The sequence below is a fragment of the Staurois parvus genome, unplaced genomic scaffold, assembly GCF_062004578.1.
Source record: "Staurois parvus isolate SC_StPar_1 unplaced genomic scaffold, SC_StPar_1.0 ptg000221l, whole genome shotgun sequence".
Classification (NCBI taxonomy): Eukaryota; Metazoa; Chordata; class Amphibia; order Anura; family Ranidae; genus Staurois; species Staurois parvus.
The window spans coordinates 123,473-145,354 of NW_028318017.1; the positions used below are offsets into that span (position 1 = coordinate 123,473).

At 47.2% G+C, this 21,882-nt stretch overlaps 3 protein-coding genes across 4 annotated transcripts in view; 2 read left to right on the forward strand and 1 right to left on the reverse strand.

Annotated features, from left to right (window-relative positions):
• Nucleotides 1–3,573, reverse strand: part of LOC149460702 (uncharacterized) — a 26,610-nt gene extending 23,037 nt beyond the window's left edge. The window contains exon 1 of the mRNA XM_089679215.1: nucleotides 2,860–3,573. Coding sequence (XP_089535341.1) covers nucleotides 2,860–3,573 — 714 coding nt within the window. The remainder of the gene's footprint in view (nucleotides 1–2,859) is intronic.
• LOC149460703 (uncharacterized) overlaps nucleotides 1–10,948 on the forward strand; it is a 14,502-nt gene extending 3,554 nt beyond the window's left edge. The window contains exons 2-7 of one of the 2 annotated variants that reach the window (XM_089679331.1): nucleotides 5,284–5,336; nucleotides 5,424–6,221; nucleotides 6,312–6,398; nucleotides 6,485–6,550; nucleotides 9,537–9,601; nucleotides 10,144–10,948. In XM_089679331.1, coding sequence (XP_089535457.1) covers nucleotides 5,519–6,221; nucleotides 6,312–6,398; nucleotides 6,485–6,550; nucleotides 9,537–9,601; nucleotides 10,144–10,644 — 1,422 coding nt within the window. In that variant the 5' untranslated portion in view covers nucleotides 5,284–5,336; nucleotides 5,424–5,518 and the 3' untranslated portion in view covers nucleotides 10,645–10,948. Of the gene's footprint in view, nucleotides 1–5,283; nucleotides 5,337–5,423; nucleotides 6,222–6,311; nucleotides 6,399–6,484; nucleotides 6,551–9,536; nucleotides 9,602–9,700; nucleotides 9,849–10,143 lie in introns of those variants that run through there. The other variant, XM_089679332.1, reaches the window with a different exon arrangement.
• Nucleotides 10,949–12,659: 1,711 nt separating this feature from the next.
• On the forward strand, nucleotides 12,660–17,355 carry LOC149460704 (uncharacterized). The gene is made up of 4 exons (XM_089679216.1): nucleotides 12,660–12,761; nucleotides 16,263–16,469; nucleotides 16,559–16,786; nucleotides 16,891–17,355. Exons 1-4 carry the CDS (start codon nucleotides 12,660–12,662, stop codon nucleotides 17,041–17,043), a joined length of 690 nt encoding a protein of 229 aa, XP_089535342.1. The 3' UTR covers nucleotides 17,044–17,355.
• Nucleotides 17,356–21,882: the final 4,527 nt, after the last annotated feature.

Consider the following 21,882-nt stretch of genomic DNA (forward strand, 5'->3'; position numbering starts at 1 on the left):
ACAAAGGGCATTTGCAGAAACTCAGCACTCATGTGAGAAGGCAAAGCATATAAAAATAATCCAGAGAAAAGAAAAATAAAAGAGGGGAACAAAAGAGAGTACTAGAGGCCGTATAGGGCCAGTAGAATAGGAATAGTAACACAGGATTGAGGGCATGATGCTCATGCTAAAACAGGAGGGGGACAATTCAGGGAGCAGAACCTTGGAGAGACCCACCACATGGCAAGCTGGCCATAGAGTTTCTGGGTCTAGGCATGCAGAGGGACACCAGCTGGGGGAGGGGGGGTCTGGAAGCCCAGATGGGGGACCCAAGGAAAGGATTGAGAATTGTAGAGAGCCCGTATCTGGAGGAGAGTCAACTGGGTCCTCTAATTCCATAGAGTAGTACAACCACCCTTCCCAAATGCCATGAAATTTCTCAAGGTTGTTTTTGACAGTATGGTTCCAGCGTTCGGCCTGATAGACCCTTTCAACCTCTTGCTTCCACTCTGCTACTGTAGGGCATCTACTCTGCTTCCATAGGCATGGTACTAGGCACTTAGCAGCATTCAAAAGATGCAGAGTAACACTCTGTTTATACGTTTTGATTGAGGAAGGGGTGCCATGAAACAGATAGTGTAGAGGGGTGAAATCAATAGGTTGAAAGGTCGTTTTCTGGATCCAGGGGGAAATATCCCTCAAAAACTTTTGAATCTTGGGGCAATGCCACCAAAGATGTAAAAAGGTGCCTTCCTGAGGACACCCCTGCTATCATCTATTATCAGACCCAGGGAAAATCTTAGCAAGCCAAGAAGGTGTCCTGTACCACCTAGATAAAAACTTATATCACGACTCTTGTGTTTTGGAACTAATGGACAAAGCATTGTAGTAGCAATTATGGCAAACCAGAAAACTCCGAACATGGACTTGAGGAATACAAATGATTTATTAAAAACAGCACTGTTTTGACCCAGCCGGGCACAAGCCTGCAAAGCTGAGTGAGTTATAGAAAACTTCTTACAAGCGTATATACCAACGATTACGTCACAATACATACATTCCTCTTTCACTTCCTATATTTTCAAGAGAGTTCCTAAACTCTGCAGAATAACCTTGGACAGCAGCTGTAGATAAGAATACCAGCTACGAGCCGGTACACAGTATTCACAGGAAATAAGTGAGGAGGGACTATGAGCCAAAAACCTTGCAAACAGATACTGAAGTGTGGGGTCTTGTGAGCTACTATGGTGTATGCTAAAATATTTCAATATTACCAATACTGTGTGGTAAAATCGATACAATAATGAGATTATCAGAAAAATTGTGTAAAGAAATATGAGAAAATGAGTGGTTCGCTTACACTATACACATCCTCATACCATTGTGTCGTAGAAAATAAATTCAGAAGTGGTGTCGCGCTCCACTACCAATTGCAAAAATGTAAATAAATAAATAATTGTCCAGCTTCAATAGAGTGTATATTATACACACTTTCGAAGCTGGACTGTTATTTATTTAATATTTATTTATTCACATTTTTGCAATTGGTAGTGGAGCGCGACACCACTTCTGACTTGCAAGCAGATCCTGTTAGAAATGTTACGGTTTAAAGGGGAACTCTGCCATATCTGGGTGCTACCACATTCCCCCCTTTGATGCTATCGTAGCGAACGTTTGAATGAGATAAAGTATCACCAATTAACCACTAACTACCCAAATCATAAGGGTCTAAGGGCAGACTTACTGATCTTGGACATCTAGGGGTTGATATTACCACATGGCCATTACATGGATTGCAGTCTTACTATTGGACAGCTGGATAAGCTCGGCAAGGACTAAAGGCTAGCGTCATGACTTTCCTCTCCCCATGTTCCCCATGCTACACAACCCCACTGAGGACAGTCATTTCAGAATTCATTATTGCAGCCATTTCCTCGCTTCCCTAAGCAAATATACTTATCATTTGCCAGGTACTCCCTTTCCCATTCTAACCCCCCCCCCCCGCAACCTTTCCTGGGGGAATAGTTTAGGTTAATAGCAGAGCATACATCAAAGATCCGGCTCGCTGCAGCATTGGGATTGGTTATCAGGGTACGGTTTATCAGCTTGCCTGTGGAGCTGTAGCTCCATATGGTCACCCAGGTTTTAGTGGGTCCATAGGTGGGGTCATAACAGGTTACCTGGTTCCCTACCGTGCACATTGAATACGTTGTTTCATTATGTACACAAGTGTCAGTCATTGTTCCCTCACCTTGATAATGAGAATGCCATAGTAACATTCTAGTGGTTACAGATCCTACTCTTGTAGTCTCCATACATGGGTCACATGATCTGCCCTCCCCCCTCTCGTTCTAGTCAGGGTTATTACTATGGCTACCAGCATTTTATTAAAACATTTTTATCAGGTATCCTATCGGTGTATATTCCCATCTTGTGCTGTGCATTGGCCAGTCAGCTTCCAGGTGTGACTGGAGCAGAGCTGGAATTCTTCCTTCTGGTCAGATGTAACCTTTTCTTCCACCATGTGTAGACTCAACAGCTTCCAGGTATGTGCTGAGAGCAGGGCTGGAGTCCTTCCTTCTGGTCAGATGTAACCTTTTCTTCCACCATGTGTAGACTCAACAGCTTCCAGGTATGTGCTGAGAGCAGGGCTGGAGTCTTTCCTTCTGATCTCTTTGGTCAGCTTCAGCTTTAAGGGGTCTTGAGGGTCTGCTTTACTTTGTGGTGATACCACAGATTCCTGGCTGAGCACCTCGCTTTGCTCTGGATTGATGTATCCAGGGGGTCACCTTGGCCACCTTGATGGCTGTGGGAGTGGATAGAAGAACAGTGTAAAGACCACCATCTGTGCCCTAAAGGGATTACGCTCCACTCCTTTACCCACACTGCATCTCCTGGTGCAAAGGGATGGATGGGGTTGGACAGGCATATGGGGAGTTTCTCTTGAACCCACTTTCCTATATCCTGCATGTTCTCCCCCAATTTCTGTAACAGTTCATGGTTCACCACCCTTCCTATCTGGTGTAAGTCTCCCTTGATACCTCCAATGATGGGTGGGGGCCTACCATATAGTACTTCAAAAGGGGACAAATTTGTCCTCTTTGTTGTAGTACTCCAGATTCTCAACAAGGCAATGGGCAGCATCAAGGTCCACTTCATTTGGGTTTCCTGACAGAGTTTTGCCAGTTGTAACTTTAGGGTGCGGTTCATTCTTTCCACTTTTCCAGATCTTTGAGGCCTGCATACGGTGTGTAGTCTCCAAGTGGTCTTGAGTATGGCTGCAAATATCTGAAGGCACTTGTGAACAAAGACAGAACCATTGTCTGAGCCTATGGAAGAGGGATCTTCATATCTAGGGATAATTTCCTGTATTAGGCATTTGACCACTTCTCTGGTAGTTTCAGTTCGTATAGGCCAGGCTTCCACCCAACCTGAATAGGTGCAGATGGCCACCAGCAGATATTTATATCCTCCTGAAGGGGGCATAACAGTGAAGTTGACCATTAATTCTTCCATTGGTGAGGCCCTACTGCTTGTACTCTGGGACTTGGTACAGGCCCTTGTCTCGGATTGTTTCTGGTTCATTCCACACATCTACTGGCTGCTGCTTGTGCTTGCGTGGATAGACAGGGAATGTAAAAATATCTCTCTAGGGCCTTTTCAATGGCTGTTTTGCCTGTTGTGTGTTCCCTTGTAGAATTCTGTCACTAATTCAGTTGCTACAGTAGCTGGAATGACAATTCTTCCATCCTGCAGTTGATACCACCAGTCTTCCTGTACTTTCCAGGTTCAGTCTCTATCCATTCTTGTTCTGCCTTTGTATAGACTGGGTCCCATTCAGAGAGTGGTACTGAGAACAGAGGGGCCATAATCTGTTGTGGGGACCACTGAAGTGCTGCCTCTTTGGCTGCTTGATCTGCTTTTCTGTTGCCTTTGGCCTCCTGGGAGTCTCCCTTTTGATGAGCCCTACAGTGTATTACTTCCGAGGGGACCCATACTGCTTCCAAAGTGTCTAGTATTTCTGTCCCATACTTGATGCTCTTTTCCCTGGATGTGATGAGTCCTCTTTCCTTGTACAGGGCTCCATGAGCATGAAGAGTCAGGAAGACATACTTAGAGCCCACATAATCATTCAGTCTTAGGCCTGCAGCTAGTTGTAACACTCAGGTCAGGGCAATTAATTCCACTTTTTGTGCAGAGGTCCCCTGTGGTAGGGCTGTTGCCTCAATCACCGTTTCCTGTGTGACCACTGAATAACCGGCATAGTGGATTCCATCCTTTACGAAACTGCTGCTATCAATGTAATATTCAACATCTGGCTTTCCCAAGGGTCTGTCTCTCAAGTCTAGCATAGACTTCATCCATTACCTGGAGGCAGTCATGTATTAGGGGTTCTTTTGAGGTGGGGAGCAGGGTGGTGGGGTTCAGAGTGTTAACAGTCTCTAAATGGATTTGAGGATTGTCACACAGCATGGCCTGGTATTTGACCATCCGGCTGTTAGTAAACCAGTGATTTCCCTTATAATCCATCAATGCCTGAATGTGGTGTGGAACTCCTGACATAGATCTCTTGACCCAGTGACAACTTGTCAGCTTCGGCCACCAAGAGGGCTGTTGCTGAGATAGCCCACAGCCAAGGTGGCCAACCTTGAGCTAGTGTCCAGTTTGGAAAGGTACGCCACTGGCCGACATTTTATACAAAAATTTTTTTCACAACTCTGAGTTTATTAAAAAAGTCATATAAGGACACTTTTTGTTGGGAATAATTTATTTTTTGAATATTTTTTGATTATTTTATTCTTATTGATTTTAACATATGATTGGTTAAACACTGTGGTCATCTAGTAAGAAGGAGCGCTGCCTTTTTTTATTTACATGCACACCTGGTTAAGGGTTAGGTGAGCTGCTCTTTCACATTTGCATATTAATTTCCACATTGATTGGTTGATTGATTTTTTTGTGGCCATATTCTAATTATCTTAATGTGGTGTTTGTCTGGCCAAACCCAGTATTTCTTCCTCTAGACCTGTTAATGTATCACCTCCCACGTTGGTTGTGTTGGCATTTTTTACTTGGCTTTGGGGTCCCCCTCAAGCAGGCCCTGGGCTTTCTCTGGAGGCCATAGACCTGACCTTTGGTCTTATGTCCTTTTCCCCATTGCAGATTTTGGAATACTTTGCCCCCCCCTCCATCCCAGGCCAAGAGAGCCATTTAGTTGTCTTGGTAAGTGTGGCCCCCGCCAGGGCATGTGCTGTAGTTGGAGCCCAGAAACCTATTGCCCTTCTGTCTTTTTTCTCATTGCAGGATTTTGACGTATCTGCCCCCCCTTGGGCCAAGAGGGTCAGTTGTTTCTTTTGGTAAGTGTGGCCCTTCCTCCAGGGCATGTGCTGTCTTTGGAGCCCAGACAACTAAACCTTGCCCTTATGTCCCTTTTTCTGTTGCAGATTTTCACACTAACACACGGACATCCCGCCACTTAGGACCTGCTGCTTCTGCTGCAAACAGCACCTAGTCAGACTCACTGCCCACTTATCCTCCCATGGCACCCCCAAGGAGGCGAAGAGTCCAGGGTTCCAGGGGGGGTCATGGTGCCAGGGGGGATACTAGGCCCCCCACTGGCCATGATGCCAGGGGGGCTACTAGGGCCCAGGGGTCCACTAGGGCCAGGGGGGGCATGGTGGGCCAGAGGTCTGGCTGTGATATGAGAAGGTCACAAGCTGGTGGCAGAAGGGGCCAGGCTTCCTTCAGAGAAGAGGCGGAAGCTGAGCTGAGTACCTCACCTGGGTCTGATGCCTCCCCTTTAAGCCCAGGAGAAGGGACATCAAGGGCAGGCAGAAGGTCCCGGTCCAAGCCCAAGTTTCCACCCTTCTCCCGTGATGAGACCTGGGCCCTGGTGGTTGCTTATGTAGAACGGGCTGAACGCATCTCGGGGCACAGGCCCTCCCGCAGTGGTCAGGCAGCAAAGGACCGTCTGTGGAAGGAAATCATGGTGGCCGTAAATGCAGTGGGCAGGATGTTACACCGGAACCTCAAGAACGTGAAGAAGCGTATGCGTGATCTGAGGCGGAGATTAAAGGAGAAGCTGACTCTGTGGGCTGGGCAGGGGCATGTTACAAGGCATGGAGTGGACCCTGACCATCTGCAGGAACTGTCTCAGACAGAACGGGCACTTCTGCCAATCATCAGCCTCAACACGATTGTTGGGGTGAAGGCTCATGGAGATACTGATGATTGTCACAGTGGTAAGTACACTACACATGTCCATATTGTGTCTTCAAAGTTGTGTTATCTTTTTAACATTTAACATTTGTTCATTTTGTGTTGTGTTGTAGCCAGTCCCGAGGCAGGGGCAGCCCCAACCAGCCCATCAGAGGACAAGCCAGATCACGCATACGCTGATCCAGAGGTGTTCCCTCCTGGTAAGCACTCATTGGGAATGCACCCCGTAATGTTGAACAGGCTGCTAGAACATCAAACATCTCACATGTCAATGTCCTATTCACAGCACAACATCAGCAGGAGGAGGAGGAGCGGCTCCCCCCGCTGCAGCCAGGAATGGAGGAAGATCTGGGTATGTATTAATGTGCTTGTCTACAACAATCATAATCACTCAGGATCAGCCAATGAGCATCCTCTTAGGAATGCAGAACAAACCAATGCTAAACTCTGTGTGAACACAAATATATCTCCACAACACGCTGGATTTCTTTGGGGTTCCTCACTGTATTGCACTCAAACCCCTAGAGAAATCAATGTGGAAAACTGTTACCACACAGAAATGTGTCTAATCCCTGCCAAATGTCCTGGGACCAGTTTCCCTGAACCAAGAAAAGCAGGTAACCCCACCAAACCAAATGGGGGAACTAACTGATGAGGGCAATAAAGTTCCAAACATCACTAACTAGCTGACATCTCCTGAGCGTTCCAAATCAGACTCGTCCTCGCAACTTCACAACTTCTCCCAGACACAAAAACATTCCACGCATGTAAACACATACATGTAATCTGACCAACGTCAACATGCCCAACTCTGACAGTCCCAGAATATCCAATGTGTTTGGTGTTTAGTGACATCATATATCATGCCTGCTCAATATACAGGAAATGATCCACTACAGGGACCCATCACCTCCCAATCGTGCCGCTCACCTTCAGGTTTGAGCCACACAAAGGGAAGGTCAAACACACTTTGGTCACCACTATGGGTGGCAGAACTGGCAACATTCCTCCACTTCACTTGGAATCAGTAAGTCTCATTTTAAGGTCTCCAGGCAAATCCTTGTTAAAATTAAAGCCCAGAAGAGCTCATGATTGTTTACATTTCCATTCAATGAGTTTATTGGCCCCTTAAGGATGCAGATTTCCAGAGTAGTGTTTAACCACTTGTCACCTGCACTGTAGCTGTCATTTGGCTACAGTCCAGGGAGGGCATCCTATGACGTCCTCCCAGAACACGCCCTCCCACATGTCCCTGGGGGTGCACACCCAGCCATCTCAGGGGTCGCTGTGTTCTATGGACACAGCTGATCACGTGATGTGGTAAAAGGCCAATCACAGCGGCCTTTTACCACGTGATCATGGCAGATCACCAGTAAATGCAGTTGCCGGTTATCGGCTGCACTTTCCTCATGCTGTCACAGTGGGAGGAAAGTACTGCAGATAACCGACAATTGGCAGAGGGTGGATAGGCACCGATCACCAGCTTACTGATGATCATTGACCTGATGATCAGAGCCCAGCAGTGCTGCCAGTCAGTGCTGCCTATCAGTGCCACCTCATCAGTGTCCATCAGTGCTGCCTATCTGTGCCACCTCATCAGTGCCCATCAGTGCTGCCTATCTCTGCCACCTCATCAGTGCTGCCTATCTCTGCCACCTCATCAGTGTCCATCAGTGCTGCCTATCTGTGCCACCCCATCAGTGCCCATCAGTGCTGTCTATCAGTGCAGCCTCATCAACACACATTAGTGAAGGAGAAAAATTACCTGTTTGAAAAAGAGAAACAAGGACAAAAATTTTTTGATTTAAAATTTTTAGCTCTTTTTTTTGTTTATAGCACAAAAAACAAAACACCCATCAGAGATTAAATACCACCAGATGCAACCACTATTTGTGTGAAAAAAATGATAACAATGTCATATGGGTACAGTGTTGCATGACCACAATTGTCATTCAAAGTGTGACAGCGCTGAAAGGTGAAAATTGTCCGGGGCAGGAAGGGGGTCTTAGTGCCCGGTAGCCAAGTGGTTATAAAAGCCGTGCTGACACTGCTGGCAGTAATGTCTAGTGGGCCCCTCTCCTGACTTGTTTCATCATGTGATCTGGGACTTCAGCATAGTAAAACTTGGTCAACATCAAGAAATGTAGCTACTCACCCAATCGTCAAGTTCCAAGTGACGGCGACCATTCTCCCATTGCTCAAAATGTAGAGGCCAAATCAAATACATACCAAGACTGAGAATTCTTGGGGCCATTTTCCCGGAGTCCAAAAACCCAACCAGATCCAAATAAAATTACACAAAATTTTCATTTTTCTAATTCTTGAAAAAGGAATCCCCAGGGGCAAATCATTTTAAAGTGCTCCCCCCCCCCCCCAAAAAAAAATAGAACCTAACTAATGCTTTGGGCCTCTTATGTAAACTTGGGGCCAATAATTAGACTGCTTTGTTTTGGCACATCACATGACTAGCAGGAAGATCTATTCCTTTGCCAGACTTATCCACTAAGAATCTCAGGATTGAAGTCACCTAAAGCCCAAAAGGCATCATAAAGACTAATCTATAGTTCATTGACAAATACACTATATTGCCAACACTGCTGGGATGACTTCCTTTCCGCACACATGAACTTGAATGGAGTCCCAGTCTTAGTCCGTAGGGTTCAATATTGAGTAGTCCCGCCCTTTGTAGCTCAGCTTCCAATCATCTGGAAAGGCTGTTTAATCTTTTCAGATACTCTGAGACTGCCACAAGAGTTCACTATTTTCCTTTTCACATTGAGTTTGCAGGAGGTCTGCGGTTTAAAAGTGATTAAAGGAGTTTTGGATGCATTGCTCTTGGTCTCTTCAGATCAACAGTTATATCAACAATTCTTTTGGCGCATTTACATGCATTTGGTTTTGGAAATATTTTGGGGAACATTTAGATTTGATCCGACCCCTTTTTTTCCCTGGGTGACCCTTCTATAACCTATTGAATCCTTTTTGGAATGTTGCCTTAATGACAAATGTTATATATTTTGCTTTAATGTTTGAAGCCCATGGTCAAAATGGCTGCAGTAGCTTATGGGCATAATGGAGCCATCCTAACATCTGCCTCCTTGTTTGGCAGGAAAGGTGGCCCCTCATTCTTGTGGCCCCTGCTCCTGAGCCTTACCATGCCTCTTTCTACTCCCTACCAGTCTCCTGGGCTGTGGCTGCCAGTGTCCTATTTGTCTGGATAAACTTGGGTGAAGAACATACCAATGAGCAATCCCTCAAACCTTGGTCACAAATGTCACATCATACATACAGCCTAACTAGTATCTGTTACTAATCATCATCTTGAACTCTATTTGCAGATCATCTTTTGCCCCTGGAGGCCCCAGCTGTTGGAGTGGGAGAGGAATCTGCATCTGATGTTGGGGTACGGGAACTGCTGTAATGGGGTGGGGGAGGTACAAATGCATGTTGCATGTGTATTTGGGAAATGGCATGTATTTTTTTGTTTTGTTTTGTGGTGCAGGGAAGTTCAGGCACTCCAAACTTGTGTGAAATGCCGTCACCTCCACCTGAGTTGCCTGAGCCTCCGGTAAGAGATGCTAAAGATGTTCTCCCTAATGAGTCACCCATTTAGAGTATAACTCCGTTCCTGGCTGGGCAGGATTTGGCAACGTGATGTGTAACTTACTTTTTTGGGATCATTGCTTAGTCAGGAGCTGGAGGGAGTGATGTGCATGTGACAAATCAGCAGGAAGGGATCAGTCTGGGGAAAGATGCCAAACCATTCATTTCAGTCAAATGTTCATCCAGTGTAATGTGTCAGGGAAAGGCATTCACCAATACCTGGTCCTAGGGGTGGGACAAGAACATGATCTAGTGTTTGGTGTCAGACGAGACCCCTGTCCTACTGTACCCTTGTGCTGTGTGTTAAACACGCTTTCATTTTTTGTTTGTTTCTCCTTGCAGCCAACATTGGATGCGGCTGGATCAGCACCCCGTCCACCTGGACCCGGCCCCCTTCTCAAGCTTGGGGAAAGGCTGGTCTTCAACATGGAGAGATTATGGGAGCAAAGGAGGCTTTCTAATGCATCCAGTAATATGGAAAGGTTACTGGTGCTCCAACATGAAACCCTGCTTGGACTTGTCACCGCGGTCAGAGAGCAGACTACAGCATTGCAGGACCTTAGTCATGATATCCGGGCCTTATGTCAAGCAGGGGCTGAACAAAATGCACCTTCGGCCAGAGGCTCCCAACCCCTGTGCAGTAGTTGTTTGGGGCCAATGCCAAGGTTGCCACAGAGTTTCCCTGTAGAAAGTGCTGGGGAATCAGCAGGGGAACAAGCCTTGGAGGTGCCGATTCTGGAACTACCCACTCTGGAGCAGCCCCCTCAAGAAACCTCACCCGAAGACCAGTTTGGCTCCCTCCCCATGGATCCTTCTTCTGCACCTTCCTCACACTCCCCTTGACCACACCCCTACTTTCACATCCTCTCCCCTTGTTTCTACACACCCTTCCTCTCAATCCCATTTCCACCCTTACCTTCCACATCCTGCCCACTCTCCTCAGCCCTCAAATGCCCCGCCCCACATTCTCCCTGTCTTCCATTCCCCCCATTCAACCTCTCCCCCAGCACTCCCTCCCCACCATTCTTTCCCATCCCCTCCACACACTGTACCTACCCAACCCCCACACCCACCCCCTCTGCAGCAGCCGCCTTCTCCTCCCCATTAATTTTGTATGTTTTTTGTAATAAACATTATTTGGAAAGTAGCAGAACGTGTCTTTCAAATTGTCAACAATGCGTTTGGGGTAATAATGGTGGCTTGGTCATGTAGGGAATCCAACACAGGCGCTTTTCTGAGTATGGCTACCAATAATTCCAAATAGCGAACACTAAAAAAGCAGCACTTCAGAAAGAAAACTAAAAGGTGACCCTTCCAGAGGCATTGGTGGTTAGACTCTTTGGCCTTTCTGCTGCTTTCACCTGGTGGTCTGTCCTGCAAATAGTTTTAGCTGTTCCAGAAATATGTTCCCTGTGCTACTTCATTGACACACACTATACAAGAAGTGTGTAATATCCAGGACACCAGGCGTGACACCAGGACACAACTTACACACAGTAAGCCTGCCAAGGAATGCTAGAGACACAGAAAAGTTGGGAGAATAAGAAGAAGGCCTTCTGTTGTTTGGACTATCATTATGCTGGACTAACTGGACCCAGACTAAGTTTGCTTTACACCCCGTGTAACATCTTGCCCTGAGATTGGTTGGGGAGCATAGGATCTTTAGCTGCCTGATTCTAGACGTGTGTGCCTATGGAATTTATGTGCCCAGTGGACACTTGTTCCTCACTTCATTCCCTCCCCACCTCTTGTTGACAAAACACTGACATGTGAATGAGCAACAAGTTGGATCCAAGTGGTATGTGTGGAGCAGATAGACAATTTGCCCATTAGGACCCCTTCTTTTCTGGGGGACATTGCATGTAACTGGTCTCATCCATAACTGATAGTCCTTCCAAGAGCAGCTTTCAAGTCATGTGACTTCTGTGTAATGCCAATCCCAACTAGAGATGAGGTGATGGGAGACATCTTGACAGAGTTGGGCCACAGGACCCCCCCACACATTGTCTACTTGGCTGCACCCCCCTTTTGGCAGTCTGCACAACTCCACTCCACCAAGCTATGTAGAAGTCCCTGGATGGAATGAAGAGCTACTCCAAACGTGAACAATGTAACGTGAATGGAGTGTTCTGTGTAAACTGTTGCAGCATTTCACAAGAGGAAGCAAACCAAGATTGGGAGTAGCTGCAGACAGCAAGCAGACAACTTCAATCTCTATGTATCCCAGCTTAGGATGGAAGGAGCTGGTTTACCTCTCGGAAACATGCAATCCTATCTGCTACAGTCCTAAAGCTGGACTTGCCAGAAAACACTTCGTTTGGACATTACCAGAAATTCCAGGTAAGCAAGATTGTCCAGTGCAGCTGGAGCTAGCAGAGTCCTGCAATGCTTTAGGGACATGCAGATCAGCTCCAACTGCAATGAAGAAGATTGCCGACCTGCAAAGGGTGAAGAAGACACAACACAGGGCACTGTCCAAGAGAAATAGAACATTTATTACCAACAATCAATAGAAAACTATAAAACATCATAAACAATTGTAACTAAACTAAAATTGCTGCCTGAAATAGGCTCCAAGGCTGGGCTGGTCCTCGTCTGGTTCCACCTCCAGGGCTTGCTCCAGGGCCTGGATCCAGCGGCACATCCAGCCCAGGAGGCCACGAATGTCAGGATCGGGGAACAATGTAGAAAAAGCCAAACAAAATGTATTATCTCTAATAAAAAAGGAGACAGACTTGCTTCACACAACAACAGCATGCAATGCTTGTCTACCTTTGTCCATTATCCTGAAAGCACTCTATGCTGTTGTCACCTCATAATTGGAACACAGAACTTACATTTCTTGCCTGGATGATATCATGGCCCAAGGAGTGAGCTTGGAATCCTTAGTCCTAGATTACCCGCTTCCCACCCGCAATGTACTGTGGCCAGGCGGCAGCTACAGGCACAGCAATGTACTTGTACGTCACTCTGGCTGTACTAACACAGGAGGCACACCACACACCCGAGCCGGCACACAGCGCTCCCCTCCCCCGACTGCTGTGTCTGGTGGATACAGCGGAATGAAGATCCCAGTGATTGTGACCCGGTGATCATGTGATCTCTAGGTGATCCCAATGTAAGCAGTTATTATGAATCAATCTCATTTATAACAGCTCTGCTTCTCCTCCTACTGTGCTGTGATTGGCCCACGGCTGTCACATGATACACAAGGTTAATCACAGCACAATTTACCATGTGACCAGCTCCAGCCAATCACAGATCACTATCTTGAGCTGTCAAAAATCTAACTCACTGATGACAGTTGATGAATGAGTTCGGTGCTGACAGCAAGCTTTGTAGGAAAAATGATCATTATTTCTACTGCAAAGAAAAGTGTAGAAAAAAATCCCTGATCACCCCCCCCCCCCCAGTAGTACAATGGTTACCATGGTAACATCCTACTATTCTGATACAAGTATTAAAAAAAAGTTAAATACCAGATTGAGAATTTTGTTTTAAAATGTTTTTAAGGTTTTTTTTTTTTTAACTTACCCGCATTTTGTGGGCGAGCAGCAGCTCTTGGAAAAGTGGCGTAATCTGCATCACTTCCTGTTTTGGGGTGTCAATGCACCTGCGCCCCCCAATACCCCCCCGGTCGGTCCAGAGAGAGAAGAGAGAACACGGCACCGAGTAAAAGCACCACTACATTGTACACACACATGTTAGATTAGCACATTTAACCCTTTGATGGCCCCGTCACCCAGCCAGTGCCATTAGTACAGTGTCAGTATATAGAATGTTTCACTGATCTCTGTATTCCTGCCACTAGTGACATCACATAGTGTCAGGGTCAGTAAGCCCCTCCCAGCCAGGGTCAGCTGGCGTTAGATTGGCCGCACACTGTCGCACTCACGCTATAGGTCGCTGATCACCGCCATTACTAGTATAGTGTTTGTACGGATCAATATATTGATCATGAACAGAACTATACTAGTGCCGGCTTTGTATAGTGTCCCCAATACTCAGTGTTAGCCGGATCGGCCCGGTCACTGCCAGCACTAGTGTTCAGCCCCTCCACTGTTCTTCACAGAAGATTTGTACCAATTGTGGGCCAAGGCAATTTATACCCCACAATACATGGCGACACCCAAATTCAGCTCTTGTCACACAATTCACATGGAACTCTATCACCGTTTATGAATTTAACATTTGTTTGGGCCGAACCCTCAACATGGACATTACAGAACAGAATGAATTGCAGTCATATTGGTCCGCAGACCCGATTCATCGTATGTCCGTGTTCTCTGCTGGTACATATATGTCCAACATGGACCAGCAATGTACTGGAACGTCGCTGGACTTGGAGTGGTTATACCGGGAGGATGCTTGCAGCTACAGCCATCATTCTAGTGCTGGTTTATTAGCTGGTGGGCGGCTTTCATGTAAAAGTAATCCTAGTGGCCAATTAGCTGCAAAATTGTGTTTACGAGCAGCGAGATGGGACATCATTTTACATGATTTCCTATAGCAGCAAATCTGATGAGATGAATGAAGTGGGTGTAAAGTGGAAGCAGTGGATGTGCAGGGAGCAGCATCTTGAGCACAAAGCACTTTATGTTGTGGATGGATTTGCACACGGTTCAGTTTCCTTCATTTATTGATAAACCCCATAAGACCAATGAAGTGGGTGTAAAGTGGAAGCAGTGGATGTGCAGAGAATAGGATTTGGAGCCCCGAGCTCTTTATCTCTGAATGTCTCCACATATTTGTAGTGTATTTGTGATGATTTCTGTGCACACACAATAGGACAGCGCTGTGACACATAATGCTCTTCTAGATGACAGGGAATCCTTCCCTTTGTTACAGCAGCAGTCCGCTAGAAGGTTTTTGTAGGTTTGGAGTTGTTACACATAGCGCGGGTTTTATCCATTTATAGTGATGACATCATTGCCCAAATCTGGGGGTCACCAGCCATTTCCACCCTTTACTCCCAGCTGGGGGGCTTTGTATCCATATACCAGATGTTCTACAGGACTAAATCTGCAATCAATGTTACTGCAAAATCAAAGGGGCCAAAACCCCTCCCCCGAGGAGTCATATATTTCTGTCCCCCTTGGTGGGAGTGGAGGTGACCCCTCTATAAGGATCTACAGTCCATACACACCCAGCACAAGGGCGGGGTCACACTACCAGATGCTTCTCGGGGCTGCAGTTCCTCTGAGCTCCACAAGGTGGGGATCTCACTTCTACCCAGACAGGAAGTCTCTATGGAAGACAGACAGGAAGTGATGTCAGGCACAGACAGGAAGTGATGCCAGGTACAGACAGGAAGTTCCAGGGGAGAGGTGAATCAGGAAGAAGCAGAGAGTCCACATTCCTGGATCTGGCAGCAGAGGAGGTAATACGTAGATGAACCCCTTCAGGGGGAGGAGTTGATGATAATATATTTGCCCCCAAAGCTGGCCTACATGGTTCAGTTTTATCGTTCAGCCAGCGGGATGACCATAAAACCTGAAGTGATTCCCCCATCCACACATTGGAGGTGGATGGGGGAATCCTCCCCGCTGCACTCTTGTATTCTGACAATGGGGGGACTCCTCCGCTCTCAGAATACACAGATCAGCACTGAAGCTATTGGCTGCAGCCGCTGGGGGAGTGGCTTTTATCCGGCAGTGGCCACACATGGATGGAAATGTGAGCGATCCCTGCTGAACCAGCTGAATTTCCATGGATCTATGGTCACCTTCAGTGACTTCCTCCCCTCCCCCTCATCTCCTTCATGATGGAAGTCATGCTGAGATCATCTCCCATTGGCTGAGCAATATTCTCATTTGTCTCTCAGCTCCTTCTTGCTATTCCTCGTCCTGCCTGTTGTTTCCTTGGATTGATTTTCTGTGTAGTGACCCCGGCTTGGTCTCTTGGATGCGCTCGTCTGTTGCTTGCCCTGACCTTTCTCCTGATTCCTGGATCTCCTCCTCATCTCTCCTCCATATCCTCTTACACAGCTTTTCTCCACACCTGCAGTGACCCTGGGGGGAGGAAACTTGGCACCAGCACGCCGCCAAATCCATCCCCACCATTAGGGGCTCTGGAGACAATTGTCTGCTATTTACACTCCGTTCCTCCGCACGTCACCTGATCACATGACAGCTTACTTTCACAGATTCCAGACAGATTTCTGGATGGTAAAGGTCAAAGGTCACTCTTCAGCTTAGGAGAGGTAGGACGCACCCAAGAACAATGATTTGGTTTGCATGGGAGCCTCATATAGAGGACCCCTCAAATCTCCCCATCCAAATGTCCCTCCATCCAGAGTCTATCTGTCATAGGATTCTCTGACTCTGGATGAAGGGACATTAGGAGGAGGAGCTGTGAGGTCAGTGTGATGTCATAGGACATATAGATTAACCAAAATTATTGGTAGTTGTGATTTATACACAGCATGTTTGTTACAATGAATGTTTTATTATATCTTTCAGAGTGGAATCCTCGGGGATGATAATATTGATGTTAAAGAAGAGTATAAAGAGGAGGATGAGGAGTATGGAGTGATGGAGGAGTTTTCAGAAGGACACAAGGATATGATGGAGCCACCAAATACCAGGAACCTACCAGAGAGATGTCCCCGTCCTCTGTATTCCCGGGATTCCACACAGGAAGGTCACACCATCCCTCACCATCATCAGGTAGATGAGGAACAATCACTGGTAGTATCATTACGATCTGTACATTATCTGCATTGTTACCATTGATGTCATTTTTATTATATATTCAGAGTGGAAACCTGAGAGATCCTAAAGTTGAAGTTAAAGAAGAGATAAAAGAGGAGAAGGATGAGGATGGGGGGATGGAGGAGTCAGAGCTTCTAAAAGAACACAAAGATCTGTACCAGGACACCATGGTGGAGTCATCCAGCTACAGGAACCCACCAGAGAGATGTCCCCGTCCTCTGTATTATCGGGATTCCACACAGGAAGGTCACACCATCCCTCACCATTACAAGGTTGGTGGGATGGGAAATCTAGAACATGGACTTGTGGAGACAATTTGTGTATTTTTCATGTTAGTTTATATTTTACAGATATTATTTTATCTTACTTATTTTAGGGTGAAGATTTAATAGATATAAAAGTTGAGGTTAAATTAGAAGAAGAAGAGGCGTATGTGAGGGATGATCAGCAGTCTATGGAGGAGGATGGAATAACGGGGACATTTATAGAGGAGGACACTCCTACAGAGATCAGCACAGGTGGGTCATGAACACTAAATCCATTCCTCCACCCATACTGCTCACTGATTGGTCCAGAGTAGGGCGGGGACTGGGTGATATCAGCCTGTAATCCCCTGGTCACTTTCCTGAGCTGTGTTCCCCGTCCTGTATTCCTGGATTTCTCTCGGATAATCTTCCTTCTCTGTGCTGCAGACACAATTTATGTATCTAGACTGGATTTATGGAGGTTCTGGGGTTCAGCTAAATATTAATTCATTGACTCTGATCAACCTAGACACCTGTCAGAGCCTGGACCTGAACCCAGGACCTCTACTGTGTCTGGCAGAAACTCTTCTCACTGAGCTACCTGATATAATGGACGACACTCTGCTTATCCATTGCTGTGTTTTCTGCTGAGCCTTGAACTCTTTGCTCCTCCCATGAACTTCCTGATTTAAGTCATGTCTTTGCACTTCCTGGTTGGCAGATTATTGTGCCTTCTCCATCCAATATCTTGCTCTTATCTCTCCTGCTACCGTCTGTAGCTTTGCTATTGACCTTTGGCTTGTTTCTGGTCTATGATTCTGCTTCATCCCAACCTGCAGCCACTTGTTACCGACCCTTGGCTTGTTTATTGACTACTACTACTGTGACCTGGTACTAACACGCAGCAAAACCCATACCCACCATCTGGAGCTCTGGTGATACTGGTTAGTGCTTAGACCCCGCACATCAGGTGAGCCCATGTCATCCGTCAGGGTGACCTGCCTGTATACCTATCCTGTTGGTTGGTCTTCTGCTATAACTACTGGTCTCTGAGCCTGACCTCTGACCGGCACAGGAAAATCTGACCCAAACATGGAGGCCGCTATAGCAGATACCGTGGCTCCTTTCAGGCACCAACTTTCAGAACTGCAAGAGTTCGGTGTTACCTACCAAGAAAAATGTTCTGGAAAGTGTGGTAAAGGGGCAACAGGAGGAAATCCATGCTCTGCAAAGACGATTGCTGGACTTATGTTCCCGCGATGTTGCTAACACAGGCATGCCTCTGTCAGTCAAGTTCAATGGAGACCGACGCCATTACAGAGGTTTCCTTAACCAATGCCACATTTTTTTGCAGATGCAACATGCTGCATTTAATTCTGAGAAATAAAAAGTATTGTTTGTTATAAACCTCCTGACTGAGGAAGCCCTAGCTTGGGCCTCTCCCCATATAGAACATGACTGCATTGAACCAGGTCTTTGAGGATCCCAACCATTGTGCTACTGCTGAAGCAAAGCTGCATAGTTTACTGCAGGGTAGACGCTCTGTTTCTGAGTACACAGCTGAATTCTGATGATTGATCTCAGATACCACCTGGAACCCAGCAGCACAAAAGAATCAGTTCCGCCAAGGGCTCTCTGAACAGGTAAATGATGAGCTCACCAGAGTAGAGATTCCTAATGATCTGGAAGCTTTCATCTAATTATGCATCTGAATTGGTCAGAGACTTACAGAAAGGAGGAAGGAGAGACTGGGAATGTTTGGAAGTATTGGTGACATATGTTTCTCTACTGATCAGTTCATTCAGAAGGATCTAAAAGTTTCTCCAGATTCTAACACATCCAACCTATGCAGGTAGATGCTATTAAGTAATCCATTTTTACTCAAAAGAAAGAGAAGATGTTTGGAGAACTTATGTCTGTATTGTGGGGACTCTGGACATTACACAGTTAATTGTCACAGCAAAGTTAAAAGAACAATTGCTGCGATTGATAGTATATTATTATTATTATACAGTATTTATAAAGTGCCAATAGTTTGCTCAGCGCTGTACATTACAATGGGGGACAGAACATGTGACAGAACAATACCAATACAATGCAAAACATGAGGGGATCGAGGGCCCTGCTCTTTCGAGCTTACAATCTAGGAGGGAGGGGATGGTGGCACAGGAGGAGATAGCTGTGGGGGATGGGGTGGTAGGAAGAGTGGAGGAGGTCAGAAATTAGCAGGTGGTGGGGTAGGCTTCCCTGAAGAGGTGGGTTTTCAGGGTGCGCCTGAAGGAGAGGAGAGTAGGTGATAGTCTGATGGGTTGGGGCGGGGAGTTCCAGAGGATGGATGACACCCTGGAGAAGTCCTGGAGGCGGGCATGGGAGGAGGAGACCAGGGAACTAGAGAGAAGGAGGTCTTGTGAGGAGCGGAGTGTGCATGCTGGGCGGTACTTGGATATTAGGTCAGTGATGTAGTTCGGGGCAGTATGGTGGACGGCTTTGTACGTCAGTGTTAGGATTTTGAATTTGATCCGTTGCGCAATCGGAAGCCAGTGGAGGGATTGGCAGAGGGGGGTGGCGGAGATGGAGCGGTTGGAAAGGTGAATGAGTCTGGCAGCCGTATTCAGGATGGACTGAAGCGGGGATAGCCAGCGGCGAGGCAGGCCAGTGAGGAGGGAGTTGCAGTAATCGAGTTGTGATATGATGAGGGAGTGGATGAGCTGTTTAGTGGTTTCTGGGGTTAGGAACGTGCAGATTTTGGCGATATTGCGGAGGTGGAGTCTGTATGAGTTTGTTAGTGATTGGACTTGGGGCTGGAAGGATAGGTTGGAGTCCAGAATGACACCAAGTACTCTGGCCTGCGGGGCAGGTTTGATTGTGGCGTTGTTGGACATGATGGAGAAGTCAGTGGTGTGCGGGCTGGGGGGAAGACAAAAAACTTGGTTTTGGAGAGGTTCAGTTTAAGGAAGTGGAGCGACATCCAGTCTGATATGTTGCTCAGTAGGTGTGTGATTCGGGCAGAGACTGAGGGAGTGAGGTGGGGGGTTGAGAGATTTGTGTGTCATCGGCATATAGGTGGTAGTTGAAGCCGTGAGAGTGTATGAGTTGGCCAAGGGAGGAGGTGTAGATGGAGAAGAGAAGGGGCCCAAGGACAGAGCCTTGAGGGACCCCAACAGAGAAAGGGGGAGTGAGGGGGAGGTGGTAGCATTATAGGTAACACTGAAAGAGCGTTGTGACAGGTAGGATGAGAGCGCGGAATTTCTGAGGCCGAGGGAGTGTAGTTTTATGAGGAGGAGGGGGTGGTCGACTGTGTCGAAAGCCACGGAGAGGTCAAGGAGTAGGAGCACTGAATAGTGGCCATTAGCTTTGGCGGTTAGCAGGTCATTGGAGAGTTTGAGTAAGGCAGTTTCGGTGGAGTGCAGGGGAATTAAGCCGGACTGTAGAGGATCGAGGAGGTTGTTGTCATTGATGTGAGAGCATAGGCGGGTGTAGACGAGGCGCTCGAGGAGTTTAGATGTAAATGGGAGCAGGGAGATGGGTCTGAGGTTGTTCGGGTCATTGGGGTCCAGGGAGGGCTTTCTAAGTATGGGGGTGATGTGTGCATGTATCAGAGGGGAGGGAAAAGTGCCGGAGGAGAGGGAGAGATTAAAGATGTGGGTGAGGGAGCGTAGGATGGAGGGGGAGGGAGGTCGTAGGAGTTGTGAGGGGATAGGGTCGAGGGGGCAGGTGGTGAGGCGGGCATCAGAGAAGACCTTGGAGACCTCAATGGTAGTAAGGTCGAAGGTGTGGAGTGTTGAGGGGGCTTCAGTGTGAGGAATGTTGGGTGGGGTGGAGGTCAGAGCAGTGGTGGGGCCGTGGGAGAGGGGTGATGAGGGGGTAGCTGTGTGAGAGGGGACAGGGTTGGAGGGAGTTTGAGCAGCGATGAAGTCTCTGCGGAGTTATGTTGAGGGAGAGGGGTGATGAGGGGGTTGCTGTGTGAGAGGGGACGGGTTTGGGGTGAGTGTGAGCTGCGGCGATGTCCTTGCAAATTGTGTCAATCTTGTTTTTTAAGTGATTGGCAATCTCAAGGGCGGTGAGTGAGGTGCTGGGTGGAGGTGGGGGTGGCGAGAGTAGCGAGTTGAAGGTGGAGAAGAGTCGGCGAGGATTGGAGGAGAGGGCCTTGATGAGGGTCAGGAAGTAGGCTTGTTTGGCTGCGTGGAGGGAGGAGGTGTCGGTGTGGAAGGCAGATTTGTAGCTGGTGACGGCTTGTTGGGATTTGGTTTTGTGCCATAGTCGCTCCAGGGCACGACTGCGTCATTTGAGAGTTTTGATGTGGTCAGTCTGCCAGGACTGGAGCAGTCGGGGTCTGATGTTTTGTGTGGTTAAAGGCGCTAGTGAGTCAAGGGCTGTTGACAGCGCATTGTTATAGGCGGTCATAGCCAGGAAAAGGCAGGACGGGGAGGATGCTGTCATGGATTTGATCAGCTGCAGAATGGAGGGGGGCAGGGTTCAGGTTGCGGAGGTTACGGCTGGTGGTAGTATGACATTTAGAGGGGTAGGGGTTAGAGGACAAGGAGATAGAGAAGGTGATAAGGTTGTGGTCAGAGAGAGGGAAGGGAGTGTTAGTGAGGTTGTGGGGAGCGCAGCGGTTGGAGAAGACAAGACCAAGGATTTTACCGTTGGAGTGGGTGGTGGATTGTATGCACTGTGCAAGTGCAAAGGAGGAGGTTAAGTGGAGGAGTTGGGATGTGGCCGGGTTGTCAATGTTGACAGGGATGTTGAAATCCCCAAGTATAGTGCCTGAACAAATATACTCCATTACCAGTCTATCTCCCCATTGATTTATGAAGACATAAAAGTTGATTCTATACAGTCTCATTTTGTTGTCCCTATCATTCTTATCACTGAGGGCCATGAAATTCCATGTTCTGCTATGCTGGACTCTGGGGTTGGGCGGAACTTTATGGACATAGAATTTGCCCACAACAACATAATCTCCCAAGAAAAAATTCTGCCCCATTGATATGGAGACGGTTGATGGTTCACCTTTAGGACCGGTGTTTCCCATGAAACGGTTCCCCTGGTACTCTAATTTGAGGCTGACCTTTATGAGACCATCATTTCTCAGCTGATTACATCCCCTAAATTTCCTGTCA

Excerpts from the sequence above, each read along its gene's own strand:
- LOC149460704 (XM_089679216.1), top strand. The coding sequence starts at position 12,660 with ATGGCCCAAGGAGTGAGCTTGGAATCCTTAGTCCTAGATTACCCGCTT. Across the intron at positions 16,470-16,558 it reads CCATCCCTCACCATCATCAG|AGTGGAAACCTGAGAGATCC; the intron begins GTAGATGAGGAA and ends TTATATATTCAG. Across the intron at positions 16,787-16,890 it reads CCATCCCTCACCATTACAAG|GGTGAAGATTTAATAGATAT; the intron begins GTTGGTGGGATG and ends TACTTATTTTAG.